This window comes from Mus caroli, unplaced genomic scaffold (genome assembly GCF_978045245.1).
Source record: "Mus caroli unplaced genomic scaffold, Mus_caroli_1 scaffold_14, whole genome shotgun sequence".
NCBI classification, from domain to species: Eukaryota; Metazoa; Chordata; class Mammalia; order Rodentia; family Muridae; genus Mus; species Mus caroli.
In genome coordinates this window covers 39,044,693-39,068,016 of record NW_028227269.1, presented here as the reverse complement: position 1 = coordinate 39,068,016, position 23,324 = coordinate 39,044,693, and the positions used below count along the sequence as shown (strand labels likewise).

Sequence of the window (23,324 nt, the reverse complement as noted above, 5' to 3'; positions counted from 1 at the left end):
CAAGAGGGGAAGACAGCAGCACGCAGTCCCTCTGTGAGGTCTGCTCACTGCTACCAGCCCAGCCCAGCCCAGCCCAGCCCAGCCCAGCCCAGCCCAGCCCAGCCCAGTGAGTATCCTGCAATGTTCTGAGCTGAAGATTTTCTGGGCTTCATTCAACCTAAGGGTCACTATCTTCCCTTTAAAAAACACTTTTCCATTTTTGTAAGAAACATCCTGGAAAAGGGCACATGGAAGATTAAAAACAAACAAAACTTAGTGCTTCAGTGAAGAGCAGCAGAGGTTAGAAGGAAGGGGGAGACGGAGTCAGGCACTAACCAAAAGGCTAACTGTGCAGCCAATCTTCTTGCCATCCACCTCTCCTATCTTCATGCAGTCCCTGTAAACAGAAAGCAAGAGTCACACCGGGAACTTTCTCTTGTGAGGAAAACACAGTTCTCTGCTGTCTGATGTGTGGGTAGGTGAGGTATCCGCAGAGATCAGAGACGATTGTGTGGGTTCAGGAAAAGGGGACTGGGCAGGAGATCTCTGATGGGACTGGAAGTAGAGACTGACACCCAGCTGCAGTAGGCAAGCAATATGCCTCTCAATGGACAGGGACTCAGGGAGCAGGGGAGAGAGGGTGCCTACCCCTCCTTAATCAGAGGTGTAAAACTGCCAGGGACAATGAACAGAGAAGAGTTCTTAAAATAAAAGAAACCCACCATGCATAGAATTGGGACAGCCTGCTCTAAAGGCAAAGTAAATGAAAATAAAAATAAATTGTATTCCTTTAAAGGTGCAGCACACTGGTACAATCCCCTAGATCTTCATTCTAAAGTGTTTGGATCACCGGCAATTTTTGAGTGAGTGAATCTAAATACCCAAAGATTTTCCTTTTCTTTCCCTTCTTTCTGTTTTTGAGGTCTGTCAAAGACTCTGAGAACTCTTTTAACTCAAGACTTTGAGAGAATTATCAAAAACAGAACTAAACAAACAAGTAAACAAACACCAAAGCCAGATGCCAAACTTTGAACAAGCTGGTTTGCAGTCCAGGTGCTGATTAGCAATTCTTTGAATGATTAACTCAAGTGGAATGCAAATTACAGTTCAGCTATTTGGGCTTTGAACTAGAATAGAGCGTATTTGGAATCTTGGGATGCAGCTTACCTGTAGTCTAACAACCTCTCCATCAGCCGAGTGACAGTGGCAATTAATGAAACGCCACTTTCCCTCCATGTTTCCCGCTCAATTTTCTTTAGTAGACTGGAAAAGAAAGAACCCAGGGCATTTTCAACATTTATTTTTATCAGTCACCATGACAACCATTTTACTTTCATCAGTACCTTAAATGCCTTAGCAACCACTGCAACATCTCACAAGTAGGACAATTTGCAAACAATGTCTTACCTAGGGTAGGGACCAAATAGTGGAATTCTAATCCAGGAAGCATTGACAAAGCAAATCGATTTTCAGATTATCCATGTCATAAAATACGAACTCATGCACATAATCATGCTTTCAAACACATACAAGCACCTCACAGCTCAGAGACATTTCCCCCCTAGCTCTCCTGGTAGGCTGACGGAGACTGGTGTCTTGCCACATTAAATAGCAGCACAGAAGCAAAACACGGGAGTCCCTCCAAGTTTACTTCCAAGTAAAGAGCTTGCTTTAGTCCCATAAACATGTTTTCCTACCTCTCGGTGGAACGCATCTTCCTTCACCCAAGCAATTTTGCTGCACTGCCACTGCTACAGGAAAATCCTTATACAGACGGGATGACGTTTGCACTCTCCCTTCACTTAACATTTGCCCACTCAATACATATTGTACTATCTGTGCGCTCACTCAACGCTTCCATTCACTCTGTCATTAATCACAGACGATTTTCTAAGTGGTTGTTACAGCGGATTTGATGACGGGTGCCTGGGCCACATCTCTCCTCCTACATTTCTCCTAATCCTAAACACCTTGGAGCAGAGGCACTATGTCAACAGAAAATATTAACTTAAGTCATCATGATGAGAAGCCGATTTGCTTTCATTCCCTCTGCAAATTAACACTGTACTTGGGAAAGGTTTCCTGACTGAACTTCCCCCAAAGATAGAGGAACATAGGTATGGTGGTATTAGCTTACTTCCTTACCCCTGTTTCTGTGATTATCATTTCTGTTTAAAAATCTTTTTTCTTTTGCATCTTGATTTTAAAAAGTGGGGGGGGGGGGGGAGGAAACAGAGTGTGTGTGTATACAATGGAAACCTGTCAAATCTGTACTTAGTTGAAAAAAAAAAACAGCAAAAAGAAAACTGCTGTGGTAAAGGGTTGTTCTATTTGTGGCTATATATTTTTTTTCCCCAAATTTCTTTCCATTTCCACCTCAGTACCTAGTATTCTGTCTGTTCTCCATGTCTGTTGTCTGTCACATCATTTGTTTGCCTGACTGATTTTAAGCGCTTTTCTAGATTGAAAGTGGGTTGGTCAGAGAGGGGTGACTTATGGGAGGTGTGGGGCTTGCCCTGACTGATCCTTAGGGACAGCCTCTTAGTTTGTTTAAATGTGTTTTCACTTAGAAACCCCTGAGCAGTACCAGTTTAGAGTATACGTTGCAAACTGGTACTGAACCAAGTTCTCACATCCTGCCAATCATGCAGGATGCTACAGAAATTTCTCCAAGTGACAGCCCACATCCCACATACTCAGAGGCTAAAACCAAGTAACTCAAGTTAAGTAATAATTTTAAAAATAGACAGAGGCTTCATTTATGACTTTCATTAATTCACAGCTTCCCATGTATTAAACCCATGTATTAAAATTCAGAGCTACATCATCCTCTCAAAAGAGGCAGAGCTGTGCACACCCTTCAGTGACTCAAGACCAAATGTTTGGAGCAAGTCTAGAACCTTGTCCATCTGCATCCTTGGTTAGGTTTATTCCTTCATTTGGGGATCTTCCCACTTTACACTTTACCTGATACAACCCAAGGAGGCTATCAGCACAGGGAAGCAGTCTTTCTCGATACCTTGGGTGAGACTGGATGTTTTCTCCTGGTCTGTACCCACGCTCTGGTGCTGGTGTGGAGTATTCTGAGACCTCATCTCATAAAGCAAGAGATAGTTTCTCACAATTTTGTTCTGGATTTTCCAATGCTATTCTTCCATCAAATGGACAGCAGGACAGACTACAGTCTTGCTTACAATGAAGGAAATGGGGCTGGACTATGGTAGTTTTATTTTCAGTCTGGTTTTCTGTATCATACCAGGCTAATGCTGAGAACACTGTTCTGACATATATGCTGTCCTTGAGCAACCCAAACAGCAGATTGGGATACTTGAGGCATGGTGTTATAGAACTAATCTCCCAAACCAAACAGCGATGAAACATGTGACCCTTGGTTAAAGATTTTGGAATAATTTGGAGTTGTGGAGGACAGGACAGAGTGTAGGGAGAACTGAGACGGATGTCACTTTCCTTTGCAAAGCTAATTGGGTGCCTCAGGATAGTGACAACTCTGCTGCACCTCCCCAGTGTTAGAACCTCTGTGGTATCCTCACTCAACCCAAGCCTGCCTGGAAAGTTGGCACAAAGGCCAAATCATAAGTTAAGAGGAGCCAGTAATGCAGCCGATAAGCTCCGAGGCCTGATTTTGAGTATCTCACAGTGTGGTCTGTCGGCCACGGTTTCAGTGTTTTCAAAAATAGGGAATCTCACTGATATAAAAAGCAGAGATAATGAGCACAAATGAAGATTTTGTGGGGAGTTAGTGAAAGTGAGAGGGATTCTTGGCAAGCATATGACACAGAGACTCAAAGTCTCAGTCTAAGGGCTGATTTGCCAAGCACAGCATTCAGAAGCAGTGAGTGTCTTCTAGGCTTCCATCTTCTCAACTAATTTTATGAAGTTTTAGGCATGAATTTCAGAGTAAATGAGAATCTATGCCTTCCTAATTCATAACGGGTGCAGCAACTCACCATGATTACACTAATCCACTGTGATTGTTAGCCCCACAAATAAAAGGACTTTATTGTTTCCTTGAAATCCACTTGAATTCTCACTTTCTTTCCTGTGACAAGGTAGTAATGCTACTTAATTGTCACTTTAAGTGTGCTTTATTACTAATATGCTGACTATAAAAGCATTAAAGAAAAATATCAATAGCCCTTTTAAACTTTATTTTTATTATTATGATTTTTATATTCTAGTAATATGTTAAAAATAAGCAAAAGAATAAAAATTTCCATTGAACAAATCTGGTCCCTTAAAATATAAAATAATTATAGAGGTTTAATTATTACTTTGATTCTAGTGTCAACGTACATCTTATATTTCACAGTCATATTTATATAAAAGCAATCCAAACTGCAAATTATCCGCCCTTTACTAATGTAGATAAGAGGCATTAAAGAAACAGAGCATGCATTTATCAATCTTATGAATTCATTATAAATAATTAATCACAAATCTCAAGGGCTTCATTCCACCAAATGCTTTTGTATTTTAGCTCTTTGTTCTAACCAAGGACTAGGAACTGAAACGAAAGCATTTTTTCAAAGGCAATTTATTATGTTGGATGAGGTTTTAATCTAAATTCTTGCTAAACTCCAGCTGCCGCAAAAGACAGACACTTTGTACACAAGAATGAACAAGGGCTTGTGAATAATTAGCAAAAGTTTTGGCTGAATTACAGTATGAAGAGAAAATGGCACTCGGTGTTCACAATGTAACTAAGCACCAAATGAAATCCCTGAAGCCTTTCTTTTTCCTTTCTATATAGTTTTCCTGAAAGCTCCAAGAATGACTATAAATCAGGCAAGCTGAAGACTACCCAACCTATCGTCAAGCCTTTCAGTTTTAAGATAGCATTCTTAAAACCCACACATCCAGAGTTGCACAGCTGCTAATTAATGAACGTAAAGTCAACTTGAATCTTGCACTTGGCTATCAGTGCCACTTAGGTGATGGTTGGGCGTTAATACCAACACAGGTGTATTTTCTAGGAGAGAAATGTATTAGTTTTGCACTCTTGAAAGAAATCAGAACATTTTCCCAAACTCAGTGTGCTAATCTTCTCAGTTAAAAGAAAAATACATTATAAAAATACTAGGTTCAAAATGACTAAGATCTATAAGATCATAAAAAAACACATTCCAGGTGGGAAGTCCCAAAGCGCTGAAACATTATCATGCCTCAACTCTGGCTATTCCTACAGTTAGATGATACTTGATACAAGCAATCCATTCTGAGACTGTGATCATATTGGATCACTTGGGACCATCTAGAAGTCCCTTCCTAGAACTCCATTCTTTTTTTTTTTTCTATTCTCTTTGCAAATCCCAAACACCAAATTTACTAGAAATGACTTGCTTTGGTGGCAATCTAATAAGCAGCACTGGGGAAGTATTTAACAGTCCCAAGCAAAAAAAAAAATGGTCAGCATGGAAGCAGGTGCTGAGCATCAGGCACAAACGAAGTTAATTTTCTAACAGCAAATCAGCCAGAGTCATACTTTGGAAAACACTGTATACAAATGTTATAATCACACACTTTTCTCCTCTCCCACTCATAACTCTGTTTAAAATCATTATCTTATAACAATGGCCTTATTTTCCCTTGAAATTTCCAAGCGTGAAAGGAGTGAGCTTTGTTATGTAACATAGGCAACCTGTCCTAATCGGAGATTAAAATAAAGAGACATATCTAATCATCAACATAATAAGATCCACTTGCTAGAGTTAGGCAATTATCCTTTATTTCACACTCCACAAAGACAGAGCTCTCCTATGAGACCCAAGCTGTCTCTGTAGCTCTCATCTACTGTGGTGCAGAACAGCTCAGGACTGACACCAGATGTCCTGAATAGAACCAAGTGGAGAGAAACACATTACTCACATACTGTTGAAGAGCTCACGGTACGTTTCATCACCTTTGCCCTCTGACATCAGGCTGTCCAATTTGTCAATTAGCTTGGCCTCCACCTGAAACACACCCAAATATCACTCTCCTCCTCCCACTTCACATGCAAGATTTTTAGGCAAATTGGTATGTATTTCTTTATGCCTGGGGAAAGCCGTGATACACTTTGTCAAAGTGATATCGTCAGCCATGGTTAATAGCAAGCCTCCCTTTGGAATTCTAGAGGACTAATTTAGATGCAGTCAACATGACTTCATACTGCTGGCTAGCTAGCTTCTTCTGCTGCCAAGGACAGCATCTATCTATCTGGGATCCCAACATAAACGCTAGCAGCCCAATTTAAACGTTTCGGTTCTTCTTTTAGGGACTATAAAAACTGGCAAGTCCCATTTCTTTTTCTTTTTTTTTTTTTTTTACATCACTATATCTGAGAACATCAGCAAACTAGCATGCCCAAATACATTAATTTAAATCTTAAATGTGCTTTTTATCTGTTTTCTTTCCTAAAACAGTTCGAGGTTGCACTAAATCTTTGCTGAAGTTGAGAATCCATCCTAGCCATGTACAGATGGTAGAGCCACAGAAATAGTCTAAGTCAGCAGTAAGCGGCAGGAGAGTGAAAGGACATATTTCCTGAAAACTGTAGTCAAAACATTTATATTTTCAAGGACATAAATTCTTTATAACTTGAATATCAGAAAGGGAAAAATTTCCCTTTATCTAAATGAGGCAAGAGAAAATGACAACCTTTAGCCAGTGTTAAAGCAATTTGGGCTTGAGACGAATATTCAACTTTGTCCAAGGACTGAGCCCAGTTATTTCTTTAAAGCAAATGTCAATCAGGAGATAAAGATAAGAGGGAAGGAAAGTGGGACCCCCTACCAAGCACAGTGTGTTCACAGCTTTTCACTCAGCCATTAGCTTTCTTAAAAATAAATGTATATACGAATAACAAGAGAAATGCCCACACTCTTGGCAATAGGAAAGGTCTATGCATGCAATCAAATTGCTTATACAGATGACAAGCACTTTTCTGAGGTTTGAAGAAGGCGTCATGTGGAGATGTATGGAGGAGGGCCACATCCTGTGGGTAAGCAGGTTTGAGAAGTCACTATGTGAGAGCATGTTTTTCCTACTTCCCCCAACAGACTTGGACCAGCAAAAGTGGCTGATTCTTTACAGATCTGATTTTGCAATCAGGATGTCTGTCTTCCTCAAACTGCAGCACCACTACTAGAACTGAAGTCAGCAAGAAACGACAGATTCATCCCCTTGGAATTTCCTTTGTGAGATTTTCCACTGCTTTCTCCTTCAAATTAATTTTCATTGCTCCAAGCTAAGAGCAATAAAACACACTGTGAATCAAATGCTCAGAGCTAAGCCATTCAGCAAACACAATGTGCAGACCACTGAGAACTCAATGGCTTAAAGAGTCATTAACCTTCCAGTTCCTCTGAGTCCGGGCCAGCTGGGAGCAAACAACCCTCTGTAAATTCTTAAATACAGATCTGGAATGTCAAAGAATTTTGTTTTTGGTGAAAGGAATAAAATGGGATTCCAGGGTTTCCCTGGAGGCTCAGGGCAACAAAAAGCCAGAGGCATGTATCCAAGGCTATGTGGTACAGGGAGAACTGGTTCACCTGGTTCTGGGTCCATTGAACCAGTGTTCATTTCTCCACCGAGAGATGAATGGAGAAATTGTGAAGACGCCAGACAGGGAAGTGACATTCCCTGTCAGTCCTGATGAGCAATACTGCCTACCTGTTTAAAGTTGCCGCTCCTTCTTTGCTCCCAATCCATCATATCATGAAAAATAGGAATCATGACATTCCGGAGATCTGGCTGGGGTATCAAGGTTACTTCCAGAAAGGGCCCAATCAGGGCAGGGATGAAATGAAGTTTGTGTTCTCCTAAATTAAGCAAAATGTTCGCGTTTCAGTATATTATGTTTTAATAAGATTTTTAAAAGGTTACTATTAAAAATTTTAGTTAAAACTAGTATCATAAAATACTGAACTACAGTTATCGCCCCAGATAAGAAAAGAACCCATAGCATACAATTAAAATGGCAGAAATAGAAATATTTTATTACTGTACATGCTTGTAAACAAATGGATGCAGTTAATATAAAAGAAACTGGAGCGATGGTTCCGTAGTTCACATCACCCAGAAGCCACACAGTGGCCCATAAGCTCCTGCATCAGCAGTCCCCAAATATCTGATGCCTTCTGGCCTTTGTGGCATCAGGTGCACACTGGGTACATAGAAATACAAGTATACAATACTCCTACTCACAGAATATATGGAAAAAAAATACTAAGCTAGAAGATATCCCTAAGGAAACCACAGCTGTTATCTCTGGGTGGCAAAACTGCAAATTCTTTTTATGTACAAAAAACTGGCTTCTGTTTGTATTTTAAAGAAAAATAAATACATAACACACAGTCTAAACAAAAGTCTAAATGCAACCCCCTCAAACTTATTTCTGAAAGGATTAAAACATAACAGTATTGAACCCAACTGGTGTATAAGCAAATGCTAAGAGGTATGATAGCCAGGATTCAGGACAAAGGAGGGCAGGCAGCAGCAGGGACACAGGTGACTTTAAATATGGAGCAGATCTGAGTCCATTAGTCTATGTCAAATCCCATAGAGAAGTTTCTATGTTTATAGTAAGAAAACTACATGCCCTGAATGATACATTCTTTCTCAGTATCAGGGCTAAAAGCCTATGATGCCAAAGGTCCAATCTAGGACCCCTAGGACAAGCTCAGGGGTTGAGCTGAGGGTAGCTGGCTTCATGGAATAGATACAATCATGCAAACATTTTCTGATTTATTCTATTGCAAGATTCTTATTATTTCCTATGCTCAGACCATGAGCACTTCCATCATGATGAAACTCTCCCTGTCCCAGTAGCATGGAAGGAATACTACTACTTATAGCTGAACATTTTAGTCTATGTTAATACAAGCTTTACTGTTTCCCATGATAATCCCATGAGAGAACAGAGGTGTTCAATGTCTTCCTTCTATACCCTGTGATCCACTCATCCACAGAGAGAGTCTCTCCTTTCCTGGGTAAGACATTATCCCAGTAAAAACAGCTGTGAGTTTTCAACGCCTTACATGATTATAAACAAAAAAAAAGGAAAGTTGAAATGAGTACCTCTTTCCAGAATATGTTTTGGCAGGTGACAAATTATGAATTTTGTTCAGAGTCTAGAAATTTGGTTAGTCTTTTAGTATAGATTTTATATTTGTCTCACTAAGACAGTCATTAATCTACTTTTTTTCAGGGCCTCAAAACGTAGGCATGCCTTGTCTGATTTGAACAACCTATAACTTGCAAACATAAAACACAACAAACACTGAGACTATTGCAGAGATGCATGGCAAGAATCAAGAACCACTGAGGATGGTATAGCTCATCTGGCAGGGAAACTGAGGAAAGCAGTTTGGACATGTTCTTTCACTTGATTGGGGCATAAGCAGCAGCTGCCCCAATATACGAACAGAAGGAACTCCTGGAAACAGCATGGGCATAATGTTACATCTGAAAGTGTAGTAGAGGTCTGGGGGAAACTAGCTGTGGCAACATGGGTTATGTACCATGTTGGATGGAAAGGCAGTGGGACTCTTCAGCTGTGTGTGGGAGTCCTTATTACCAGGTTGTTTTGCAGAAACATAACTTTGGGGGACAAGAAAAAGATGTACTATAGTGGGAAAACTGATGATAATTTATAATAGACTTTGGCCCCAAAGCATGAGCCATGGCAACAGGCACAGGAGGCCAGATTGGAGGGACATTCCAGATGTAAAGCATTAGCAAGAGTAAATCCAGCTACTAAATGAGATGCAGTTAAAGGAGGAACAGGGACTATATGGAGGGGGATAATGACTTCCGCTTGAAGCTCTTTTGAGACATTCTCATGTGCATAACACTCTACCTAGTCCCAAAAGTCAGATTAGGGCTCAGGAACTTTGCAGAATTGTCAATGATAAAGAGGACTTGGTATCACCAAGTGGATGAAATAGCTTTGAGGGGAAAAAACAAAAACAAAACAAACAAACAAACAAAAAACCAAAGACACACACACACACCAGATCTTGAATACAAAAGTATAAGACAAGAGAAGGCACCAGCTAATGAGATGGTAGATATGTGGACTAATAGAGAAGAGAAGGCTTTTGCAGTTAGGGAGGGACAAGAGTAGCAAAGTTGGCGTCTCAGTAGTAATGTCAGCCATCACTTGTAAGCACTTGCCCTGTGGCAGGTAGGCATGTGACTACTTTCTATGCATAATTCCATTAATTTGCCATGACAACTCTAAGCAGTGGGAACTGTCACTTCCATATGCAGAGAAGAAAGAAAAGTTGCGGGGCCTTAAACAAGTTGCTTGACTAACCAGTTAACTTAACTAGTAGCCCGTTTTGAGGGTGGCTAGCATCTGGATCCACCAAGCAGGTTGGCTCTAGTTTGAAACAGCAGTCCTAAGAATGGGACCAACACAGGCCTTTGGGTTTGGCAGAAGAGGAATAAGAAGTAAGCCCAGTCATGAATCAAAGGGTAGAAAGAAAAGACCGAGGAGGCAGTACTGCCAATGTATCCTCTCGAAGTTGCTAGAGGGTGAGGCAAAAACAGAGATAAGACTCACTGACCACTTTAGAGCATTCTATCTTTTTGAATAAGATTGTTGTCTGTCATCCCACAACCTCCTATTCTGGCCTCAGGAACAAGCAAGAATAATCTTGTCCAAATATCAGCTTCATCTCTGGAACCAACATAAGCCATAAAAGACTTTTCTAGAAGGGTCTTTAAGGAACAAATATGTTTCAAGTCTTCAAAAACCATTTTCCTATTGAATGGAAACAGTTCCTTTGAGACTAAGGTTAGCTCTCAGAGCAAAATGCAGCTAAGAATAGTGAGCCTGGATGTTCTCTCTAAAAACTCATGCCCCAAGCCAGATCTATCAGCAGGCCTCCTAGCTATACAAGAGAGCATGCATCAATTTGTGTCTCTCTATCTATCTCTGTCTGTCTGTCTGTCTGTCTGTCCTGTATCTCCCTCCCTCTCTCTCTCTCTCTCTCTCTCTCTCTCTCTCTCTCTCTCTCTCTCTCTGGCTTTTCAAGACAGGGTTTCTCTGTGTCCTGAAACTTGCTCTGTAGACCAGGCTGGCCTCAAATTCACAGAGATCTGCCTCCCAGTTTCTGGGATTAAAAGGCATGCTCCGCCATAATCCAACTGATCATGTATTTCTTAATACAAGATTCATTTGGGAGTTCTGGGCTTTACTTTGTCAAATGCAACCTGTATATATCTGATGCAGCAGCTAGAATAAATTTGTCTGTTCTCTCAAAAAACCTCATGAACAGTATCTTGCCTGCCCACTAGAGACCAGAACCACAACAGGATGAGACAAGGGTAGTAGCACCTTGAATTCTGTCAGGATTTCCACATACCTGAATGGGTTTCTAGACAGAGGCTACTAGTTTGAACTACTTCCTTTTTTGGAGATACCTAGAGGGCTTCATATCAAGAACTTTTCTAACAGTAGTAATAATGTGTTTGAAGCTTCTCCAATCAATGTCCTTACCCTTTCCTGTGTCTGGAATGCCCTATATAGGTCAGAGATCCTCATGATCTCTATTATTAACACATAGAATCCTGGGGTACTTGTCAGGTCCTTTCTTTGGGAACAGGAGTCCCACATGGACCTCACATGGTCAGAGAGTTACCAGTTCATCACAATTGGGAGTGGTATTGACTTTGCCTTGTCTTTAGTTTCAGTGAGAATTAAAGTGCTTGACCAGGGGCTGGAGAGATGGTGCAGTAGTTAAGAGATTAGATCGTATAGAAGGTGTATGCTCAGTTCTCCACAAACGTGGTGGCTCCCAAGCATCCATAACTCCAGTTCCTAGGTATTTGATGCCGTCTTCTGAACTCAGGCACCAGGCACACACACAGCACACATACATAAGTGCAGGCAAAATATTCATTCACAAAATGAAACAAATAAATATAAAATAATAAATGATAAGTGCTTTAGGAAGGGCTTTGAGAATAGAAACCCAGTCCTGGATACAATCTTTCAGCCCTGCCCATATAGAAAGTCCTTTTTTATATCAGTGAAGTCACAATACAGCCCATCACGTATCACTGAGGTTTCATCAATGGTAACTGTTTTTTTTTTTTTTTACCATCTTTATTATTATTACTAAATTAGTTAATTGGCATGTGTGTTTGCATGCAACATGTGGAGGTCAAAGGTCAGCTTTCAAGTGTCTGTTCCCACCATTCACCATTTAATTCCAGGTCATCGTACTCAGGCTCTCAGGTTTGGTGGCAGGTGCCTATACCCACTGAGCCATCTCCCTAAGTGTCTCATCCATACCCATAATGCATATGGAAGAAACTTGTAACTTTTTCTCACATATTCCTACCTGTATTTCTGACCCAGATAATCCTTTCCCTTTCCCAAAAGACTGCTTTGTTTTCCTTAACGCAGCAAGAATATCTCAGGAGAAACTTCCTCATTCATGTAAATTTGTAATATTTTCTTCCAAAAATGAATGCTCTACAGTGGAAACGCAGGCACTGTTATCCACTCCCCACCCCCCTCCTGACACCCACATTTCAGGCAGGTAGCTGGCAGCTGGTTTGCAATTCCTTTTCTTGGCTATTTTTGTCAAGGCAGAAAACAGAACCTGGATGCGAGCACTCTCCCTGTCATCTGTAAAAGTCTGCATTCACTGCTTATTCGAGCTGTCCTGGTAAGGGAGAAAATGGAAGAAATGGAGGTGTTGCCAATGTGTGCATGTTGGGAGGCTGGGGAGCCCTGAGGGTTCAGGTGTGATGCCTGACCAAGAGCTTGCCCCAGGACCTGGCTACAGGGCCAGCTTCTTAAAGCCATCACATAAAAGCTGCCTTGAAGTCTGAGTAATTCTTGGGCTACCTCCACACTGTATAGATACACCAAATCTCTGCACAGCTTCTGAGTATGTGGGCAAAAGGGAGTGACCCACAGAAATTCCACATAAACTCAAATCAGCCGGCTTTTGTTTGTTTGTTTGTTTGTTTGTTTTTGTTTTGTTTTGTTTTTCGAGACAGGGTTTCTCTGTGTAGCCCTGGCTGTCCTGGAACTCACTTTGTAGACCAGGCTGGCTTCGAACTCAGAAATCCTCTTGCTTCCGCCTCCCGAGTGCACTCGGCTTTTATGGCCTTCTAATTGAGAGTTAGTAGAAAAAGGCAGAGACACTATGGTGGCAACTTTGGTTTTCTGGTTGTTTTTTTTTTTTTTTCCTTCGTGTTTTAAAACAATGTATTTATTTGTTATTTTACTGGGCTGCTAGGAATTAAATCCAGGCCCCTACACATGCTAAGCAAACATTGTGTCAATTGAGCTATAAGCCTGTTAGTATATTGTCTTTCTTGACCTTAAGTCTCTCCTTTATACATTTCAGAGATGACAGATACATAGATATTGATGGACTGTTACCTTGTGCATCCTTCCAGCTTTGTTTTTACTCTTCCCTGAGTCTGGCATTCACTGACCTCCAGAGTGGAGATCACTCCTAGTACCTACTTATTTATTGATCACTATTTGCTTGGGCATTTTTTAGTCTCTTACAGAAATATCTTTACCATTTATAGATATTTCATAACCTACTTTTGTCTTTTTTAAAAATTCCAATGTACTCACAACGCTGAGAAAAGTAAAACAAATCTCACAGGAACACTGTCCAGATGTTACCCAGTTAGAATTTTCACTAATTTGTTTTACTACCATGCTGCCTAACTTTTTTCTCTAAAGAATTCTAAAGCAAGGCTGAGACATACTGTACTACTGCACCAATCAAAACACAACTATACAACTGTGACTGTACACAGTCACAATGCCTCTATCATGGCAGCACATCCACATATTAATTTTTTTCTAATTAATTAAAAACATAACCAACATCCAAACTTCCCGACGGTCCTGAAGCATGCAATGCATTGCTTTTGTTTCGGATACAGTTCAAACAAGGCCCACAGACTACACTCTATACCTGTACTTTTCTTCAGACAGTAGAGAAGTCAGAGAGTAGTCACACTTGGGTCTGTTTCATGCATGAAGGCTTCAGAGTAGCCTTATTGCTGAAACTCACACTTTTAGGAGCGAGGAACATATGCAAATCCAGATGGGCCCTCAAACATGGAAAATCCCATCCCTGCTGAGCTGGTGATGTTTGTAACACCAGCTCTTCGCTTACAAGACTCCTGTAAACCAGAGGGTACGAGTACAGCCCCATGGCTAGCTTCAGCCATGTGGTCATATTTGGAAGTACTTAGGGTACCTGCTACTCGGACTGTTGGAGTTTTATGTTTACGTACAGTGAGCAGCCTGATGGGGAAGTATTGATTTTTATACAGTGGTTACAAGATACTCTGTTCGCAAATGCAGATCAAAGAACCTGCTTTGTGTTTAGGAAGAATGTGAATCCATCTCGAAACAGAAAGTGAAAACATCTTTGCAGCTAAATGAGGGCCACATGTGCAGCAAGTTGCCAAGAACTAACCTCTTCAGGCCACCCCACTCTTCCAAGGGAACAAGTAAGTGGACAAAATTTGGGGGTTGAGGGTAGGGATGTAATATATAACTCTCTTCTTCTATTGCCTGAATAATTTTTATTCCTTTAATTTAGGAAATAAAAATATTGAGGAATAACACATTTAAAAAGAGGTATTCACTTATTACCAGTTAGTCCTTATTCAAAATAAGTTATTAAAACCATGTTATATCACTGAGCATCCACTAGTTATGTAGAAATTGGAACCCTGGAACTCGGGAGATGGAAATGTGAAACAGGATAAAAGCTATGCACCAAGTTGCCAGGTCCTCCAAAGGTTAAAATACACTGAAGACAAGAGCCAACAACTTTGCCTCTAAGCTTCTGTCCATGAGAAAGAAAGCAGGACACCAAGATTCCCCTGGATACATACTCATAAAGGCAGAACTTCTAACGGCCCAAGGTGGGAGCAATTGATATATGCAAGGACAGAGGCAGGCAGAGGCACAGCCAGGACAGTGGACTATCACAGACCCTCTAAAGGGAGGGAAGCTCTGACCTCTACATGGACCGAGCGTGAAACTCAGGATCCTCCTAAAAGAAGCAAGTCTGAGGAAGGACGACAAAGGCTGGATTTTCTCATGTACATGAAGTAGCAAGTGCAGAAAATTTAAGAGAGAAACTTGACACCTGAGGTGGAGAGTGATGGAAGCTTTCTTTGTTAGCCTAAAAAGAGTTAGGTTTTCTTACTGGATTTTTCAAATAAAACGTGTTCTTGTTTCTGGCCCCCACTTCCTTTGCCACTCTTCCTTCCCTTGCACCCTCCCCTCCCCAGGGCCTCCTTTCCTACAGCAACTCAGTTTTCTAGGACAGGAGTTCTGGAGATGATGGTGGTCAGGTCAACTGGCAAGATGAACATAGTACTATTCAACACTGAGAAATAGTTAAGATTGAAAAATTTATAAGACTCTCCAGCCTAGATATTCCATTCTGTGTTTTAGTAAAATCTAGAGACAGTTATAGGATCTTATTTTTCAGATGCAAACTCATTTTATTTTTCTTGGATCATCATTAAGTATTCATGAATGACAAAGCTCCCCACATTGCTGTGCATATTTGAGGGACATATAAATTCTGGGCAAAAATCAGTCTGTAACAAGAAAGCAAGCCCTCCTATCTCTAAGCTGTACTTCAATGAGCCCCACCAAAGGAAGGAACTCTTCCATCATCACATAGTCCAATGTCAATCCCTTAAATAAGTTGCAAGGGATTCACATGCAGTAACAGTGAATGATATAAACAGTATAAAATTAATATGCCAAATTAAATGTTATAAATCTCTAGAAAGAGATTTTATGCCAATGAAATTTAGAACAGTTTATCTGCCAAATATTATTCTTTCTGTGCAGGCAGATCTGTGCCATCGGTTTGCTGGGATAATATGCTTTCTACACTGTGGCAGATTAACACAATTGGATCTAAGAGTCTCTTAGCAACTGCAAATGCTTTGAAAGGCCTTTGGTGATATTCTTTATGGTACAGATCAATGGCATGAAAGGTGTTTTAGAATGATGATGGTTAAGGCAACCTTTCACCAAGTTTAATCCAAATTGACAAGGATTCATAGCTTCCTTTCAGAGCTGTAAAAGTTTTGTGGTTTCACATTCTGGAAAGTTCGTTTATTGCTAGAGAATGTTCAAAGGATTCGAACACTGCTAGACAATGTTCCTGGGATACTAGATCTCAAACCATGTTGTTAATAAGAAAAGAAGTAAAGGTATTGGGATGGTTTTCAAATAGACACCAGTGTGAAGAATTAACCGTATCCAGTGCTCACACGATGTCAGTTTCTGGAGACAGCTTTTGTGTGCGATAGAGTCAAACACTGCTACTGATGAACATCTCTTCTTATGTGTATGGAAAGGTCAGGAGATGAGCTGGACCACAGAGGGGACTGTGCTTCTGATCACTTACCTAGGTTTTGCCACATGCTAAAAATTTCACAACCCATGGTGACACGCATATCACCATACCTGAAATAGAAAAAGATAAAAATCAAAACTGATGTCATTTTCAGAACAAAGGACTTGTGTTCTGTAGGATACAGTGTGCCATTCTGAATTAAAGGCAAGAGATTTTTAAATATAGATAGCTAGTGAACACGTCTCAGTGGCCTTAAATAAAATACCCCCATAAACTCATAACTTTTGATTTCTATAATGCGGAATTCTGAAAACACCACAAGAAAAGGTATTAATAAACTCAAATATTGAAATTTCCCTGAAAACCCTGCTCTAACAATTGCTTCCCTTCTTGTCATTTCCAGCTGCGAGCATTCTGATTTGCGAACATCTGGAACTAAGCATCCTCACTGAGAGCACACTTCCATCCTCTGTACTTACTTTTCTAGCACCTTTTTCTTTTTAGAAGGTGTGAACATCTCCAGCTGCAGACACAACTGGTTTATAAAAATGACAGCGAGGTAAAAGTAGGAATCCCAGATCTAAAACAAGAACGAGATACATTAAATAGTATTGAGCTAGGCAAACATCACACGAGCCGATGCAATGGCTGACCTTGGCTTCAGAAGCAGTCAAGGGATGAAGAGTGGACTAGGTAGCAGCCACAGCTAGCTATAAATTCGTGGGGTGACACACAGTTGAACTTTTCTGCTATAAAATTAAAGAAATACTCTCTTGCTATTGCTTAACATCTGAAGCCCAGAGGCATGCGCTCTCTGGTGTAGCTAAAGGACAAATGCTTTCTTTCAGTAACTTTACTCTGAGCATCTCCAGGCAGCCTTAGGTATTTCATGCCTGTGTGGATTAATTTTTGGTGCTTCTTTTGATGGACAACTTTTTTAAAAAAAATGCATCTGTATCTCTGGAAGCACTAATTGCCTTAAATTCACATTGTATCTTTAAACTCCCTATCCAGACAAATTTTTGAGTCATAAATTTTCTTATGCCAAAAAGAGAAAAAGAAAGACATCAGAATAAAATTTCCAGAAATAAACAGCAGAAGCCATGTAGGACATATGGACTAAAATTATGTCTCCAGGGATGTCACATCAGAGGACAGCTAAATAACTACAAGAAACAGATCAAGAGCTATCTGTCACGGGTATAGGGCTCTCACAAATAAAACAGGGATGTGATAGAAACCCCAAACTAAAATGATTCTACTAAAAACATGTATTAAAGGGGTATTGGGTTCTCCTGGCTGGAGTTAAAGTCCGCCGGACATAGTTGCTGAGCATTGAACACAGTTAAGAGCAGCAAGCGCTCTTAACTGTTGTGCTTTCTCCAGTCACTCCACTAATAATATTTATTCAAGGAAATCTAGGCACAGGGCAATTTTAATTTTACAAGGATATACATTTAAAGGAAAATTTACAAGGAGGAAGTAGTAGAAGAAAATAAATGTCAAAAAAGAAAAGAAAGGAAAAGAAAAGGAAAGGAAAGGAAAGGAAAGGAAAGAAAAAAGAAAAGAAGAGAAGAGAAGAGAAAAGAAAAGAAAAGAAAAGAAAAGAAAAGAAAAGAAAAGAAAAGAAAAGAAAAGAGAAGAAAAAAAGAAAAGAAATGTCAAAAAGCAGGGGCTGGGGGTGTAGGAGGTAGATGAGGGCGCTTGCTAAGCTACTGTGACATGTTACCCTGTGTCATGGGTAGAATATATTGAATTTTCAGTTAAGTTTCTACTAGTTCTTTAGATGGCTGGGATTTTTGTTTAACTGAGCCCAGGGTTAGCTCCTGTATGACAGGCAAGAGTACTTAGAATTTTTATTATTGCATTTATGTTTTCTGTATTTTCTAGTTGTCAAATCTTACTAAATGTTTAATGTTGAACATGTTACTTAAAAAAAAAAAACAGGAAACAGGAAACAAAGATACCATTATTGAGAAAGGAAGGCACAGCAGGTACTTTGTCTATACATTATCACTTGCTATTGGGTTTAAAAATGATAAAACTGTCTAGGCTAGGCGGACATGCAGGAAGATCAGCAGTCATATTACTGATGAACTGAGAATCCTACCTGAAAGAATCGTACTAAGGTTTCATAGTTTTCACCATCTCACTCCAAAAATTCAAAGCTAGGAAAGTGTTCATTTCTTTCTTTATAAACTTTAAAAAGCAAAAACCTAAAACTCTAAAATAAAACTTTAAAATGACTTAAAAACATGTACGAGATCCTTCTTGTTGTACCCTGGAATGGCACAATAAACAAGCACAATAATTAAAATTTACAGTAACAGGTATGGCCAATCTTCTTTTAAGCACAATGATTTCCATCAGGCTGATAAGCAAATGTAATAAAAACAGTGCTAACATTATGCACAGTTAAAACTAATATTCTCAGGAACACAAGCAAGGTGCCTCTCTAAAATACAGCACAGATCTTTCAGCCCAAGCCAGCCAGTCATGGATCAGATACTGACCTTATAATCAAAGTTTTCATTTAAGAAGTTCTTACGGAGTGCATCGGAGAGGTACAGAACTGTTGTGATGATAACACTAGTGATTAAAAAAAACACACACAGAATTAGAGCTGAAATTGTACAGTAGTGAAATTCAATTAAGAATAAAACACATTTAAGATAAAAGAAAATCTCCTCCAGGAAGCATGTGGATTAAAAACAAAACAAAACAAAACAAACTAAAGCAGAGAAAAATATCTAGTTGAGAGCCAGTTCGTTCACAAAATGATACACAGGAAGATTTATAAATTTAACTAATTCATACACACATATACTCATATATTAATGTCTTAGAACCATTTAAAATTAATTTCTAAATGAGGCAAAATTACTTAATGTAAACATAACTGTACTTGATTATCATGAATGACAGAGAGCCTAAAGATGCAATGGATAGATAAAACGACAGACAGCAATGTTCCTTTATGAGCCACTGTCTCTCTGTTCTCCATGTAAGGTGTCAGATGGCACAGAAGGACGATGGAAGGCAGAGTCACAGCATTTTAAAAGTAACTTAAATTTGCCAGAGGTAATTGTCATCTCAAAGACTTATTGCTGAATAAGTTCACCCTTTTCAGATCTTTCTGAACTCTGGCTGGCTAGCTCAACTCAGCTGTTCTGATCCAAACTCCTCTCCAAGATCACTGATTTAATCTGGCTTCTTTTAGCTTCAGACTGAATTGCTCTGCCTGGCCTCATACTAACTTTGGCAATGTGTTCTAATCTGGCTCTTTCTCATTCTCTGGCTTCTGTCTTCACTTGAGACTAGCTTGTTCTCTCTGCAACCTGTCTTTAAAACTGTCTTGGTAAAACTGTACCCCCACCCCACGCTCTCTCTGCTGCTCTTAAATAGTCTCCCTTTCCTGACTGCTCTCATGAGAGTTGGGCATATCATCCTAACTCTGACTCATTCTGACAAATCTTTTTCTGATTTGTCACTTTGTCTGCTATTCAATTAGACATCAATTTCAAACATGGATGCTTCCTTCAAAAAAACTAAGTTTACCTTCAATGTTAGGGTATACTAAGGTAAAGGTGTGTACTAAGGGCATGTCTGTATTTCATCCAGAGGGATTAAAGGTGTGCAGCATGTCCATTTCCAGTCAGGTCACATAGTCCTAGAAAGTCGTTGGATGTGATCCCTTGCCTGAGCAGCCATGTTGCTAGATTAAAATTCCTCTATACAGGAGGCCAGACTAACACTAAAGACACAATTTCTTTAAGTGTCTATAACCCCATAAAAACAGAGTCACAGCCACTCCAAGAAAGAGTCATCTCCCAAGGGCAGAAGAACACAGAGATAGCTCTATGTTCTTAGCACTCCTACACACACACACACACACACACACACACACACATATCTATCTATCTATCTATCTATCTATCTATCTATCTATCTATCTATCTATCTATCTATCTATCTCTATATCTATCTTGCTTGGGAATTTAATGAAGAAGGATTTGGTGAATATTTTTGTCTAGGTCTGAACAGAGGTCTGTAATTTGTTAAAAAAATCTACTCATATTGATAGCCAGGAGAGTATACATTCAAATTTGAAGGTGTCTGTAACTGGTTAACTTAATGGTGAGACAAGCCAGCACTTTAACTATTAAAAAGTAGCATCAGTGCACAAATGGTTGACTTCTATAATTGTTTTGGTCTTTTCTTAGGTGAATATGTAATGCTGCATTAGGTTTGAGGAGGTCTTGCCTGTCATCATGAAAGTCAGAATTGAAGAGATAAAGGGAAGAGTAAAATAAAACATCCTACCAACCTTACTCCTTGGTTATGCAAGTGGAAAAATACAGGTAAGAATACTTTTATTATATTAATAATTGTAAAATTGATAGTCTCTGAAGGATATAATGGCTCATTACTGTTTTCACTTACTGGAACATTCACTGTATATCTTTCTTGCCATACAGGGAAATAGAAACAAGGCCAAGGGCTGGGTGGTTAAAGAAGGAAGAAAGGAAAACTGAACCATTATCTTTCAAGCACCCAACGGGACCCTGTTTACACACATACACATACACTTCTGAACAGATCACCATCCTTTTCAAAGAGTCTTGTTACCAAAGTTAAGTGAGAGAAAACCCAGTAAAATTGAGAATTGCTGTGATCTCCTCACCTCCCACGTCAGATATAACAAGCCAGTTTCACACTAGAGAGAGGAATTGCCTCACTTGATGGTATAGAGGTAGTTGTTTGCATAGGTCCTCCCCAAAACAATGATGATAAGTGAGAACTCATTGGGGTTCCCCAAAGGACTTTACCATGTGAATGTAAAGCTTTTTTTTTTTTCCCTTAGAAGTAAAGATTTATGTACCCTTATCAATATATCTGGGGAAAACATCCAAAAATTGAAATCTTTTAAACTCATTCACAAACTAATTCAACAAACATTATGGTAATATGAGCTATGCAAAAGGTCAACAACAAATGTAAAGCTTTATTATCAGAAGATGACAATGCTATCAGGTAAGAAGTGACTATTTATCCATTACTCAGATCACTGGGATTCTAGGTTTAATGAGGGAAGGTTTAGAGGCGGGGGGTGCAGCTTGATGGCAGAGTGTGTGCTTAGCCATCACAAGGGCTTACATTCAATCAGTCAAACAAATGAACTCAAAAAATTCTACCAGCTTAAATAAGTAAAATGTGAACTCTGTGTGTGTACACATTCTTGTGTGCATGTGCAGGGTAGGATGTCAACTGTTTTTATCTATCACTACCATCTTATTCTCTTGAGAAAGGGCCTCTCAATAAACCTGGAGACTAAGGTCCTGGAAAAAGAATGACTAATTCAAATTTCCAGTTGAGAAAAGGCAATTCCCTAGAAGAATTATAAAATTGCTTACATGCTAGGTCATAAACACAGATAATACTTATGGTAGCTCGAGATGCATGTACTGATTAACATGGAACCTCTGTGGTCTTAGTACTAGAATCATTGATGTTTTAAAACTGCAGACAGCTGGGCCTTCCCTCTGGAGATTATAATATGCACAGGATATCTGGCTTTGCGGAGCTCCCAGGGTATTTTTGGTGCACCTGGAGTAGAGAGCCCCCATTCTAGGCCAATGCTTCTCATACTTCAGTGGGTACGTGGTAACCTACTTAACATTCAGACAATGAGTCAGGCAGCCTGGAGTAGTTCTTGGAAGTCTGTATCTCTAACAAGCTCTAAGTGATGGCATTGCTCTTGTCCATAAAGCACCCTTTGAAGAGCAAGGCTCCAGAGCAGTGGTTCTCAACCTTTCTAATGTTTCGAACCTTTCATACAGCGCCTCATGTTGTGGTGACCCACAATCATAAAGTTATTTTTTATTACTACTTTATAACTGTACTTTTGCTACTGTTATGATCCTGATGTAAATATCTGATATGTGACCCCCCCCAAAGGGGTCATGATCCTCATGTTGAGAAAAGCATCCCAGGGCTGGAGAGATGGCTCAGTGGTTAAGAGCACTGACTGCTCTTCCAGAGGTCCTGGGTTCAATTCCCAGCAACCACATGGTGGCTCACAACCACCTGTAATGGTATCTGATGCCCTCTTCTGGTGTGTCTGAAGACAGCTACAGTGTACTTATACATAATAAATAAGTAAATAAAAAAAAAAAAAAGAAAGAAAAGCATCCCAACAAATTCTGCTTCTGCATGTTCCTCTCCGTGGGGTTTCAGTAGTCTTAGGGTCTGCAGTGCAGCATATGGTCCTATTGATAGACTGATGATCTTGGACATTTATCAGCGCTGCCTGTTCTGCTGGAACAGAGACACAGGGTTCAGGCTTCTCAGGGAGGAAAATACAAAAGGCCGAGAGAATGCCATGCTACCAAATAAACTATGAAATACAAACCAGGATATAGTCAACTATACATACTTTCAAAAGATGTAACTTAACTAATTGCCCAGTTATTTATGTAATTTTCACTAAGTTAAAAATGATAGGTTGCCTCTTATACCTTTGTAAGAATTCCCAAATAAGTTAAAATTCTGATAAACAATTTTTTTGGCCTCAGTGAAGGTATCTAATATGGCATATGGATCTGTTTAGTGTTTTTTTTTTAATTAATTTATTTTTAATTGAATATTTTCTTTATTTACATTTCAAATGTTATTCCCTATCCTGGTTTCCCCTGGGAAACCTCCTATCCTTTCCCTCCTCCCCCTGCTGTGTTTAATATGATAGAGAGAGGACCGCAAAGCAAGAGTTCTCAAGGCTAGAAAGGTCGTAGAAAGGCTCTACTTCACATGCTTTCCAGTTCGTGCATATGTTTTCTTCCAAAGAGCTCTCATTCCATCCCCCGGCCTCAGATCCCAGCCATGGCTTCCCTGCCATTTGGTCCATCTACTTTCTCTTTTGCATTTCCGCTGGGATATCTAATAGCACCTTGCTTGTTTGTT

General features: G+C 39.8%; 1 protein-coding gene across 7 annotated transcripts in view; it reads right to left on the bottom strand.

Annotated features, from left to right (window-relative positions):
* Dock4 (dedicator of cytokinesis 4) overlaps positions 1-23,324 on the bottom strand; it is a 408,217-nt gene that overhangs the window by 51,958 nt on the left and 332,935 nt on the right. For 5 of the 7 annotated variants that reach the window (XM_029484743.1, XM_029484744.2, XM_029484748.1 and 2 more), the window contains exons 28-35: positions 18,878-18,953; positions 16,844-16,944; positions 16,416-16,474; positions 7,651-7,799; positions 5,866-5,951; positions 1,387-1,413; positions 1,147-1,242; positions 316-376 (exon numbers count right to left, since the gene is read on the bottom strand). In XM_029484743.1, coding sequence (XP_029340603.1) covers positions 316-376; positions 1,147-1,242; positions 1,387-1,413; positions 5,866-5,951; positions 7,651-7,799; positions 16,416-16,474; positions 16,844-16,944; positions 18,878-18,953 — 655 coding nt within the window. The remainder of the gene's footprint in view (positions 1-315; positions 377-1,146; positions 1,243-1,386; positions 1,414-5,865; positions 5,952-7,650; positions 7,800-16,415; positions 16,475-16,843; positions 16,945-18,877; positions 18,954-23,324) is intronic. The other 2 variants (XM_029484745.1, XM_029484746.1) reach the window with 1 other exon arrangement.